Source organism: Bos mutus, chromosome 17 (genome assembly GCF_027580195.1).
Source record: "Bos mutus isolate GX-2022 chromosome 17, NWIPB_WYAK_1.1, whole genome shotgun sequence".
In the NCBI taxonomy this organism is placed as follows: Eukaryota; Metazoa; Chordata; class Mammalia; order Artiodactyla; family Bovidae; genus Bos; species Bos mutus.
The window spans coordinates 32930786-32943064 of NC_091633.1; the positions used below are offsets into that span (position 1 = coordinate 32930786).

A 12279-nucleotide genomic window follows, 5' to 3' on the forward strand; every position below is an offset into this window, starting at 1 on the left:
AACATTATCACATTCGTTAATCTTCTTGTGAGCACTGTTCCTAGTAAGCTCGAGCTTCTCTCTGTGTGAATATCAGTCGGGTGGCAGTTGGTAGAGCTGTTGTTTAAGTGACTGTGCTCTCTCTGTGGTTCCATAGAGAGGAGAGGCTAGAGGAAGAAGTGAGCAGAATGTCAAGTGAGCCCCACATGAGCCTAGGGGTTGGGGCTTTAAGTGTGCCTTAAGATTATGGGTCTAAGTGGGTTTGCGTCGCTTTCCCCTTCCTCAAGGTTCCCTTGACCCAGCTTGGCCATCAGAATAAGAGTTGATTGTGTGATGATTGTTTAGTGTTTGACTCTGCCTTCCAGACCCTTCTTCTTCCTTAGATGCTGGGAGTGAGACCAGCTTCCTCTGAGAGCATCTCTGCCCTGCAGGTCTGGAGTCTATAACACCCTTGCCTGAGCCCCAATTATCTGCTCTTCCATGCCCCCAGCTCTTTGGGGGCCAATATGTATTTGAAAGAAATTCAAGGAACTAAGTCTAGTAGGATTAGATATAGGACAGTACGGCCATTGTTATATGTGAGTGGCTTGTTTCTTGTGTTTGAAGGGAGCCAAACATTATGTATGAGGAGAACCTTGTACCATTTAAGATCTGTACATATGCTAGGGAATTGAAGTTGGAAAGCCAGGTATTCTAAAATACCACTGAAAGCACTGATAGAAATTGCCAGCTGTTTAGAGATGACTGTTATGTGGGGTGAGCACTCAGTCACTGGCTAATGTGGCTGCACCTTGTATGGACTGAGAGTTTCCTAGGTCCTGGCAGCCCAGTGGAAATGAAGCATGGAGGCCCTGATCCTGCTGGCTCTGAGGAATAGAGTCAGGGTTGGGGTCATAATCTCAGGGTGCGCACCGAACAGGAGGCTGTGGCAGGAATGAAGGACTGTCAGCGCCCTTTTAGAAGCTCAGACCTGGAAGAGAGGAAGGAGGAGCCAGCTGTGCCTGTACCTCCAGCGCAGAAGTGCCTCTGCAGTAACCCTTTGTGGGTTACTGGGTTTCTGTTGGAGGATGTAGCTGCTTCTCACATACCTATCCCTGTTCCTCCATACTTTATCCCACTTCCTCCTCCACCTGCTCCACTCTCTGGTCTAAAGGCTCTCATAGTCACAAGTCTTCTGAGGCTTCTGCAGCATGAAGTCAAGTGGTCCTGTGTCATCCTTGAAGACTTAGGGTTTAGCTTCCTTGCATCTGATAACTCAAATTCACCTGATTTCCACTGTCCAAAATGTGTTTCACTCTCTTCTCTTTGTCTTTGTGATTTCTCTCTCTCTCTCTTTTTTAATTTTATTAGCGTGTAGTCAACTTACAGTGTTGTGGTACTTTCAGGTGTATGGCAAAGTGAACCACTTATGCATATATCAGTAATGTGTATATGTCAGTCCCAAACTCCTAATTTATCACTTCCTCCCACATTTCCCCTTTGGTAACCATAAGTTTGAGTTTGAGATCTGACTTCGTTTTCATTGTCTCTTTATTGTAGCTTTAAAGAGAGAATGAAGTTGGAAGTAGTGTGTTTGGTTTGCCATCTTAAAAATTCTTGCTCATAGAGTTTATAAAAAATAGATTAAACATTGCTTATGAACAGATTGATGTGAAGGTTATCCTTGTTTGAATATGCTCATTTTAGTATAGTTACGGAAGAAAGTTATGATTAGTAAAATATATGAAGCATGTCATTCCTGGAAATTTAAGGCAATCACTTCATATCTGAGAAGTTTTCTCTTCTAGAATTTCTAGAAAGCAAGATCTATGCTGATTCCTACAAATGAATACCAGGCTAATTATTTTAAGGTGCTTGTTGATATAATCCCTGGATGAATTACTTGTAGTTGAATACCAATACACTTGTAAGCAGTGATGACTCAGACGCTTACTCCTATCAAATATATTTTTATTTAAAGTAGTAAATATTGGTCATTAACAATAAGGCATAATGGCATTGTTTGATCTACACAAGGGCTTGGAGGATCTTATATTCCATCGCCTTTAAATATCGCCACATGTGAGAACACTTTGGCTTGTTTGCCGTTACTGTTGTTAAATCTAAATCATTCTCCAGCATTTAGTTAAAGCAGACACCTTTTTTATGAACTGCAGACATCTGTGTAACTGATGCTTTGTCTAAACGCCTCTCTGCCTAACCACGTTCCTCGACTCAAGGGATGGGGTGTGTTTGTGTTTTAAGTTTAGTCAAATCAAGCTGCTTATATTTAAATATGTTTTTAAAATTTCAGGAATTAAAAAATTTCCCCTTGGAGTTCCATAGATTCTTGGGTGTGCCTTTGTTTCCGTACTTTGAAGAAAGACACATTATTCGTGTTTGCTCTCCAGCTTGTAACTCTATAGGTACTCAATTATTGAATACTTCTTTTTTTTTTTTTTTAAAGATTTTGAGGACTTGACATATAAAGGTAGAAAACTACTTTGATCCCTTTCAAGGAACTCTTTTTTTTTTTTTTCTTCTCCTCACTTGGTACCCCACACACAAATCCACAAGTTTTACCGTAATTATTTCTTATGTAAAATTAAACCAAAGCAATAAGATAAGGATTTTTCTGAAATGGCTAAAGCTTCTGGTGTCTATAAGTTGATTTTAGGCTTTTCTTTGTGTTACATTGAGTAGAAAAAATGTTTTATTGAGCGTCTAATATTTTTTACAAACAGGATTATTCTTTTCCTGATGAAGTCACACTGATGTATTATTCAGACAGAGTCTTGCAAGTCATTTAGAATAAAGTGATTCTCTTTCTCCATCCACAAAACTTCTCCCCGTACCCTAGGAGCTATCTCCTTACCTGTCGCACGCTCTCAATCCTCAGCTGCCATGACCCCTGTAACTCTGTATGTTTCCTGTGACATCAGGGTTTATGTTGAGCTCCTGAATCAAATGCTTCTATTTTACATTATTACTTTTTTTTAAAGATTGGTGATATAAATTCTTTATTTTTTAGATTCTTATAATCCTCTCATGTAATAAATAAGTTATCACACAACTGATGATATCATTATTGAATCCTTGAGAGTTTTAAAAGCCCTTGCATATTGTTTGGTTAAGTGTTTAATTTTTCAATTGAACTTGGAGAAAAATGTGTATTTACTATTATTATATCTTCTTTGTCTTCTTTGTTATTTATCCTTATTATATGTGATATACAGATATTTTCTATCCCATTGTATTTTATTAATGTTAGTCACTTACTCATATATCATGGACTGATTTCATGACCCATTAATGGAGTAGGACACTGCTGAAAAATAAGACAAATGTCCATGCAAGCACTTCAAATCATTATTGCAACTATTAGTGAGTATGCTTTATACATTCATATGCTTCATATTCACCCACCATATGTGGTGGTACTTTAACTTTTATTTTTGTCTAGACATGTTAAATTTAAAATATTTCTGACAATTAATTTGTAGTCTCCTATTTTTCTTAACATCATACGTCTTTGTCCAAGGAAGTTTAGCTCCTACCAGGAGAGGGAAAAAAATAAAATGTATATTATAGCTAGATTTTAATACCTGTATTTTAGCTGTGATTTTAATGGCTAGTATTAGCTGCTGCTAAGTCACTTCAGTCGTGTCCAACTCTGTGCGACCCCATAGACGGCAGCCCACCAGGCTCCACCGTCCCTGGGATTCTCTGGGCAAGAACACTGGAGTGGGTTGCCATTTCCTTCTCCAATGCATGTAAGTGAAGAGTGAAAGGAAGTCGCTCAGTCATATCTGACTCTTAGCGACCCCATAGACTGCAGCCTACCAGGCTCCTCCATCCATGGGATTTTCCAGGCAAGAGCTAGTGGGGGATGGTAGCTAAAGAAAACTGAGAGTGGTAACAGCAGTGTTAACTGTGATGTGTCAGCCAGAGGACCACGATTGCTTCATCTGCCTTTATGTTGCATATCAAAACATATGCATTTGTAAAGCAAGGAGTCCTGCCTCCTGTAGTAGGTACATAGTAGATGTGGGTTATCTTTTACAGTGATATTCAAAATTGCCTCACAACCGCCCTCAGGTATATTTTATGACACAACACAAACACATCTACTCATTCCAGGAATAAAAGTTTCACTGAATAAAACTTAACTCTTTCTGTGATTGATGCACTTTGATACTCTTGTTCCTTCTTTTTAAAAAATGCTGGTTGCAACAGTCAGTTGATGTCCTGATACATCAGTCTGGGTCAGGTTGAAGAGCACTGTCTTGTTGGACAGAGTCCCTGGGTACCACTTACCACTGTTATTCTTCTGATTACCAAAGCCACCCCCATAATGAAAAGCCTTACACAGCAGGGATGACGTAGGGTCTCCACAGAACAGACATTACCAAGCTAGACCAGAAAACACCGCCTCGTCTGACCTTGTAGGAATGTAACGTTTTCATAAAATATATCTTTGTATTATTATACATTGCTTTTGCAATTAGCAAACTATATCGAACAACATAAAACTTGTCATTAAATCCTAACAGAAGGAATGTGCATAGAGACAATGTCAGTATGTGAGGACAAGGAAAATGGAGTGAAATTTTCATTTAGCCAAAAGTTTGAACAATGCCATGAATATAATATTGAATGTATAATCATATAATATATATAATAATGACAATAATAGTGGTTCTCATTTGTTGAGTATTTACTCTTTGCTGAGGACTTTATCATCTGAATTGCATTTGATCCTCAGAACTGTCCAGTGAAGGTAGGTATTATATTACTCTTTTTCAAGTGAGGGAAACATGTCTAAAGGGAACGAATCGACTTCCCCAAAGTAATTCAGCCAGTAAGTGTCCACACGCTATCTAACACATGCCCTGTGCTCTTCATCATTACCTGTGAGGTCCAGCCTGAGCATGGAGGTAGACAGTCCTGAATCATCTCACTGCCACCTCCTCCTTGTGTGCCTTTGAGCCTCGATTTCCTCCTTGTGAAATGAAAAAGAAACCATGCATTTCATAGAGCCATGGTGAGGAGGAAGGAACTTAGAAAGGAGCTCTTATTGAAAAGAAGCTGCTTGTCCACAGCATTGCCACTGGGAAGAATGAGCAGACTTTGTCAGTCTATGAGATCCGAATTAGCACATGCATTTCATTTGCATTCATCACATAATGTTGTGAGCATGTTAATTGATTCTGGGTTTGTCTGATCCACAGAAAATATTCCCTGCTTTCTAAATCCTGGAGTATCTTTAGAGTGAGGGTGGTTGTTTCTGCCATCTGTTTTGGGCACCGAGTTGCCCAGAGGCACCAGAATGGACCTGCTGACTTTCTGGAGAATTCCCAGTGCTCTGTTTCATTTCAGCTTATTATTTCATCCTGTAATAAACCTTAACAAGATCACAGCTCATTTTCAGTAGCAATCCCCCATTGAAGTTTATTGATCTCTTCATTGGAATTTGAATCGCACTGAGTCCTATTGCTCCTGAATCAACAAGGAAGTGTTACCCTTTCCACAGTGACAGAATTCTTTGTATACCTGCAAGAAATTCAGTGTGCTAAAGATATTTAAAGTAATTGTGTTGTTCAACAGGCAGAATTGTAGAGCATTTAAAAAGAAAGGACCCCAGAGCCTTCTTTCTGAACGCTTGTTTTTGAAATTAGTTGTCATTTTCTTTGCGCACCTTCTGCTTTTCAGAACAACTTCTGGAATTCATGCACCAGTTGCCTGCTTTTGCCAACATGACGATGTCGGTGAGGCGGGAGCTGTGTGCTGTGATGGTGTTCGCTGTGGTGGAAAGAGCTGGGACCATCGTGTTAAACGACGGTGAAGAGGTTAGGAAATATTTATACCACTTAACAATGTCTCTGTGTGAGGCTCGCTCAATGCAGCAATGAACAAAAACTCTTTCTTCTTTAAAAACAATGAGCAACAATAAGTTTGCATCACTCAGAATTTTGATACACTCATTGTTGTGTCAGTCTTTTCCAAACCCACTATTTTATTTTCTATTATTTGCAATATTTAGATGATATTGATAGAAACATTTTGAGGTTTTAGCTTTTCAGATTTTGCAGTTTAAATGTTTATAATGTAATGCCTCTTGTCAGAACAAAATGATGTTCTTATCAAGGCAATAGCGGTCATTTTATCTTGTTTACATGTGTGTTTTGGGGAACAGAAGAAGTTTTTTTCTCTTGTGGCATTTTAGAATACCCAGTCATTAGGAAAGTGGAATGCCGTGGACCCCGTGCAGGCATCTGGAAACCTGTGGGTAGATGGCTGAGCTTTAGTTCTTGTTCTGTGAACTTGGCGAATGGTCATCTGTACTTGGGGTATTTTTCCCTCTTTAAAATAAAAGACCTAAATCATTTGTAGGGAGCATTCCAGGATTTACAGCTTCATGATCATGATTATTTTCTGCTTTGTCTTTGTTTTTTGAAACTAGCTGGACTCATGGTCAGTGATCCTGAATGGTTCTGTGGAAGTGACTTATCCAGATGGAAAAGCAGAAATACTCTGTATGGGAAATAGTTTTGGTGTCTCCCCCACCATGGACAAGGAGTACATGAAAGGCGTGATGAGGACAAAGGTGGATGACTGCCAGGTATAAATTGTCATTAAAAATGTATGTCTTACGCTTAACAAAGAACACTTACATATGTAGTTGTGGTAAGGTTTTTTTGACCTGTATAGATAGGTCATCTTTTAGAATTATAAAGAAGATTTTAAAGTACAACTATGACTTTTAGTGTTATCATACTCCAGGAAATTAAAAATAAATCTCCCATAAAGTTATTTGAACTCCACAAAACTAAGCATTCCATAAATGTGTTCTATTAAAAAACAGGTGTTCTATAAATATGATATCTAAAAATTGCCATCAATAATAGATAATCTAGTCAACAGAAAGTATTGAAGTGAAATGCCCATCATGAACAGAAATTATATAGAGATTATAGTAAAGTTGCTGTGATACAGTTACACGGTGTTTTTATTTAAATACATGCAAGATAAGGAATTGACTTTAGAAGTCATGAAAATTAATCATAGTTGAATCAGTTAAAATATTTGCTAGTTAAGAAATGACTGCCAATGAAAAATACAATGTCAGTATTGATATTATGTTAATATTCATTATATAAAAGCATTTAATAAAAGACTAGAGAGTATATTGAGACCAAATGTGAAATATAATTTGATCAATTTAACAGGTAACCTCTATATTAGTGCAAAACAAATTTAAGATGCTTTTATTATTATTGCATATTTATAATTCCATGTCTTAAAAACTGACCTTGAAAGGTAAAATATTTAATATAGTAAACCAAAAAAGTTGACTTAATTAATGTTATATGCTCACTGTATTTATTAGTCTACAGTCTGAAATACATCTGAAAATAGTTTATACTAAAAGAACATCATTGAATTTTTATAGTGTCTGATAAATGTAAAGTAGTGTTCATTTAAATTTTCAATTTTAAGTGGTTTACTTACTAAAAAGAAAAATGACCATGGCTATAAATAAAATTGTCTTACCTAGAGAATAATTTTGCTAAATAATTCCTCCAGTGAGCACTATAGAGAACAAAAAAAATGGCTATGAATTCAGTGTGTTGAATATGTAATGCCAGAGGAGCATTCTAAATATAGCCGGCTCTCAATTATTTGGCATATTAGAGGCAAACAAAATGCTAAATAAATCTCAAAGTATTTGGCCTCAAAATCTCAAATTGTTTCTTTTAAGAGGGTCATATATGACATTTCAGCTTTAGAATTATATTCCCCCCCAAAAAACAAAGCCAACCTGTGAGTCAAAATAAAGAGAAAAGTTGTTAAGGATTTCTCTGTCCTTCTCAGTCTTGCCCCCGACACCCAACCCAAGCCCTTCTACAAGTTACTACAGCACCCGAGTCTGTCTCTGTCCTTAAAGTGCGAGTGAAAGTTATTTCTGAGAATTCAGCTACTATGCTATCACCTGGTAATTGGCCAACCCCTTTTATTAGAAATTTTGTAATCATGGAACTGAAATGATACAGGAGGCTTAGAAATGTTTCAGAGTAATTGATAAAGATATTATATGAGTTAATATTACAGAGTATTTAACTAATGTCAGACATACTAGGTAACATTGAATATTTATCTGGAAGTGTGTGGAAAAGAAAAGAGGAGGTGGATATTAGGAGGAGAGTTCATGTATTTGCTGGATAAGGAATCAGCAGGAAACCCAGAGTGATGGTCCGTAAAGTAGACGCCAGGAGAAAACTCTGAATTAGAATGAAAACTCTGATAAAGGTAATATTAGGCTCCTGTAGCTCCTGATATGAGACTCCGGATGTACAGAGAGGGTCATGGGTGCAGTGTCTGCTAGAGAAAGTCTTTTCTTACTCTGTAGGCCACTCTGCATGCTGTAAAAGGAACATGAAATAAATCAGGTTCAAGAGTCATCCTTGTGCTTCCACATCCCTCTCAGACCCTAAGTTCCCTCCTTCCTTATTAGAATAGGCTTGGAGAAAAATATTAGATATTTTAATGCTTATCTGAGATAGCATTTTTACTGTATTTCTGTTAAAATGTCATGTTATTTGTCAGAAAGTGCACATATCTCATCCTCCTCTTGTTGGGGAAAGTCAACAGTGAGAATCACATTTTTTATCCATAAAATGACCTCCACAAGAGTGTCATTCCACTGAGCACACTGTAGATAATCAGTATTGATTGAATGAAATGAACAAAGGTGGTGTCCATTCTGAGAGGAAGCAACCTTAGCAGGTTGACCCTCATTTGCTGGCCTCTCAGTGGGTTCCAAAAATACATCTTGGGTAGTGTGGTTAAAATGGAACCCATGATCAATCTTGAAGACACAGTGTGAGTGGATTCAACTGGACACTTCTTTCTATTATTATTATTGGAGAGTAATTGCTTTACAGGGTTGTTTCTGCTGTTTAACAGCATGAATCAGCTACAACACATATATCCCCTCTCTCTTGAGGCTCCCTGCACCCCAATCCAACCCCTAGGTCATCATAGAGCACTAAAACCATACTTCAAATGATGTTTATCTCTGCCTGTTTAGGTCCCGTGATGCCCCCAACACCGTGCTCTATCCTGCTCCCTTCTGTGTGCTTCTTTTCCCAGTCTTGTCCCCTGTTGGATTTGTAGGACAAAGGCAGAACCAGGCAGACGTCTTTTGGTACCAGATGATGGCTCGGGTTTTCTGTTCCCCATCCATGTGTTTGTTTTTTTCACCCTCTGCCTGTCTCTCTTTTCCTTTCCTGCTCTTCCACTTTCTGTCTCCTCGTCCCCTCTCCCCCACCTAAGTCTTGGGCCTGCCAGAAACACCCAGGCATGGCTTAACCCTGCACTGTACCCTTCAGCAGATAGGGAACACTTGAATGCCTATGTGAACAGTTAGGTATAGCTCCCTTGCAAGCACAGAGTACCAATTTAAATAGAGCTCACCTCTTAAGGTAAATCTGTGAGACTCAGCTTTTCCTGAGACTGTGAGAGCTGTTAACTTTACTTCATTTTGTCATTTTCAATATGTTTACTAAATAAAAGCTGTGAGGTCATATGCCCAAAAGAAACTTATCTTGTGACATAAATTGTTTTTGCCCTTTTATAAGAGAAAGCTTAGTTGAGTTTTTATTTCATATCAGAGTGGCAAGATCATACAGGGTGAATAGCCGTCTTAAAGTATAAAACCTCTCTAAAACAATTGTGTTCATTTCAGTTCAGTCGCTCAGTCATGTCTGACTCTTTGCAACCCCATGGACTGCAGCACGCCAGGCCTCCCTGTCCTTCACCAACTACCAGAGTTTACTCAAACTCATGACCATTGAATTGGTGATACCATCCAACCATCTCATCCTCTGTTGTCCCCTTCTCCTCTTGCCTTCAGTCTTTCCCAGCATCAGGGTCTTTTCAAATGAGTCAGTTCTTCGCATCAGGTGGCCAAAATACTGGATTTTCAGCTTCAGCATCAGTCCTTCCAATGAATATTCAGGACTGATTTACTTTAGGAAGAAATGGTTGGATCTCCTTACAGTCCAAGGGACTCTCAAGAGTCTTCTCCAACACCACAGTTCAAAAGCATCAATTTTTTGGCATTCGGCTTTCTTTATAGTCCAACTCTCACATCCATACATGACAACTGGGAAAACCATAGCTTTGACTAGACACACCTTGGTTCAGTTCAGTCGCTCAGTCTTGTCCAACTCTTTGTGACCCCGTGGACTATAGCACTCCAGGCCTCCCTGTCCATCACCAACTCCTGGAGTTTACTCAAACTCACGTCCGTTGGGTCGGTGATCTTTGTTGGCAACTCACAAATTTTCAACTGGCTTTATCATACCTATTTTTTCTTTGAATTTAATGTTATATCTAAAAATTTCTTAAAGCAAAAATAAATTTGCTAATTAAATAATTAATGTTTTCATCTAAAGTGTATTTCTTTTGCGATGTCAGTGCTGTGTGGCCATATTGGAAATTCAATTTGGGATTCCTTTTTTTTTTTTTTTTTCATTTTTGGATGGTATTTCAGTTTGCTGCAGAAGAAATGCCAAAAATGTCTGTCTAGACACTAAGAATTTCAAATCAAATTTATTCTAATTTCTTTAAGTCCTTAGTCAAGAGGATTAATTATAGTACATTTCAAAATTCATTTTCTTTTTATCTCTCTACTTGTTTTAACTCAAGGATATATTTCTTTTTTAGGAGATAAACAATATAATTATGTTCTCTAAAAATTAGTATAAGAAAGAACACCTAAAATTATTTGGAGACTGAGAACAACTTGCTGTCCTGTAAAAAGAAAAAAAATTAAAAATATTTTTCAGGCAAGAACCACATGTTTCAAATATACGCAAACCTGTGGTCAGTGTTAAAGATATGAGTTTGGAGGTAGTTTTTGGCATTAAAAAAATTTTACTTAGCTATCCATAATTGCTTACAACAAAAGCCTATGCTTTTTGAATTTTAACTTTTTGATCTAAATGAATAAAAAAATTAGTTTTTTATATCAACCAACTCAGTGGAAGAAGCAATGTTGTAGTATGCTATTTCTTCCATGTGAACTGCTGCTGCTACTTCTGTAAAAAAGCTTTGTTGATTATGCAGAAAGTATGTAAAATATAGAAAAGTATGTTAAACAATGAAAATTGCTTGTTATTTGCATTGCTCAGAAATAATAATCATTCTCCTTTGTGATTGGTACCCTTTATCATTAAAAATATTCATCGTTTTTTATTTAAAAATAAATAATTCTTAAAAAGTAATAATTGATTTTGTTATATTCCACAATTTTTATATGCATGTATATAATATTAAATTAGCGAGCACATGCTTATGAGACATTGGGAGACTAGCATGACGTTGGTACGGCTGTCTCTTCATCTGTGCAGTGGGGATAATAGCACCTTCATGGCATCCCATGAATGCCATGGGAGGTTGGGAGGATAAAGTGAGAAAGTTCCTGTCAGGCAGCCACAATGTAATAATAATGATGTCATCATCACTATTAAAATCATTGTTACAATATTTGGTTTAAAATGTTTTAAAAAATGATGTAACATCAAGAATATGGAGTCGGACATGACAGAGCGACTTCACTTTCACTTTGATGCATTGAAGAAGGAAATGGCAACCCACTCCAGTGTTCTTGCCTGGAGAATCCCAGGGACAGGGGAGCCTGGTGGGCTGCCGTCTATGGGGTCACACAGAGTCGGACACAACTGAAGCGACTTAGCAGCATCAGCAGCATCTTTTATCTGCCATGTGCTATAATTTAGCCATTCCCTCTCTTTTAATCTTTCACATTAAAGGAGAAAAGAAATGTTCATTCTTCCTTCATTCCTAAATGATTTTTTTGCAATTTTAAATATGTATATTTTATTGAAGTATATTTGACCTACCCTAAAAATGATTTCTAAAATAAGAATAAATTATTCAAAATTCAGAGAAGACAAAAATTTTAAGTTAAAAATCTGTTCTTACCTCCTCACTGGCTTCTGGTTACTTTGTGTAATAAGTGATTTCTTGAATTCATTCTTCACTTTCTTTAAAACTACTAAGAAATATAATTAAATGGATTGCCCTGAGTCCTGAATTTTTTTTTATCTTTGAGGTCATGGAGGAGTAATTGTTTGATGTGCACATTTTTGTTAACTTCTTTAAGAGCAAGGATTAACCTTAATATCAGTTATGAGAAATAATGATTTGAGCTTAAAAAGTATGTGGCTTCCTTTGTGGATCTTTTTGAACAGCCTTTCTAAGCTGATTTCTTTTATAATATAATCACACATTTAT

General features: G+C 37.3%; 1 protein-coding gene across 20 annotated transcripts in view; it reads left to right on the forward strand.

Annotated features, from left to right (window-relative positions):
- Positions 1-12279, forward strand: part of RAPGEF2 (Rap guanine nucleotide exchange factor 2) — a 275244-nt gene that overhangs the window by 226997 nt on the left and 35968 nt on the right. For all 20 annotated transcript variants that reach the window (XM_070386449.1, XM_070386454.1, XM_070386455.1 and 17 more), the window contains 2 exons: positions 5671-5807; positions 6422-6580. In XM_070386449.1, the coding sequence (XP_070242550.1) occupies positions 5671-5807; positions 6422-6580 (296 nt within the window). The remainder of the gene's footprint in view (positions 1-5670; positions 5808-6421; positions 6581-12279) is intronic.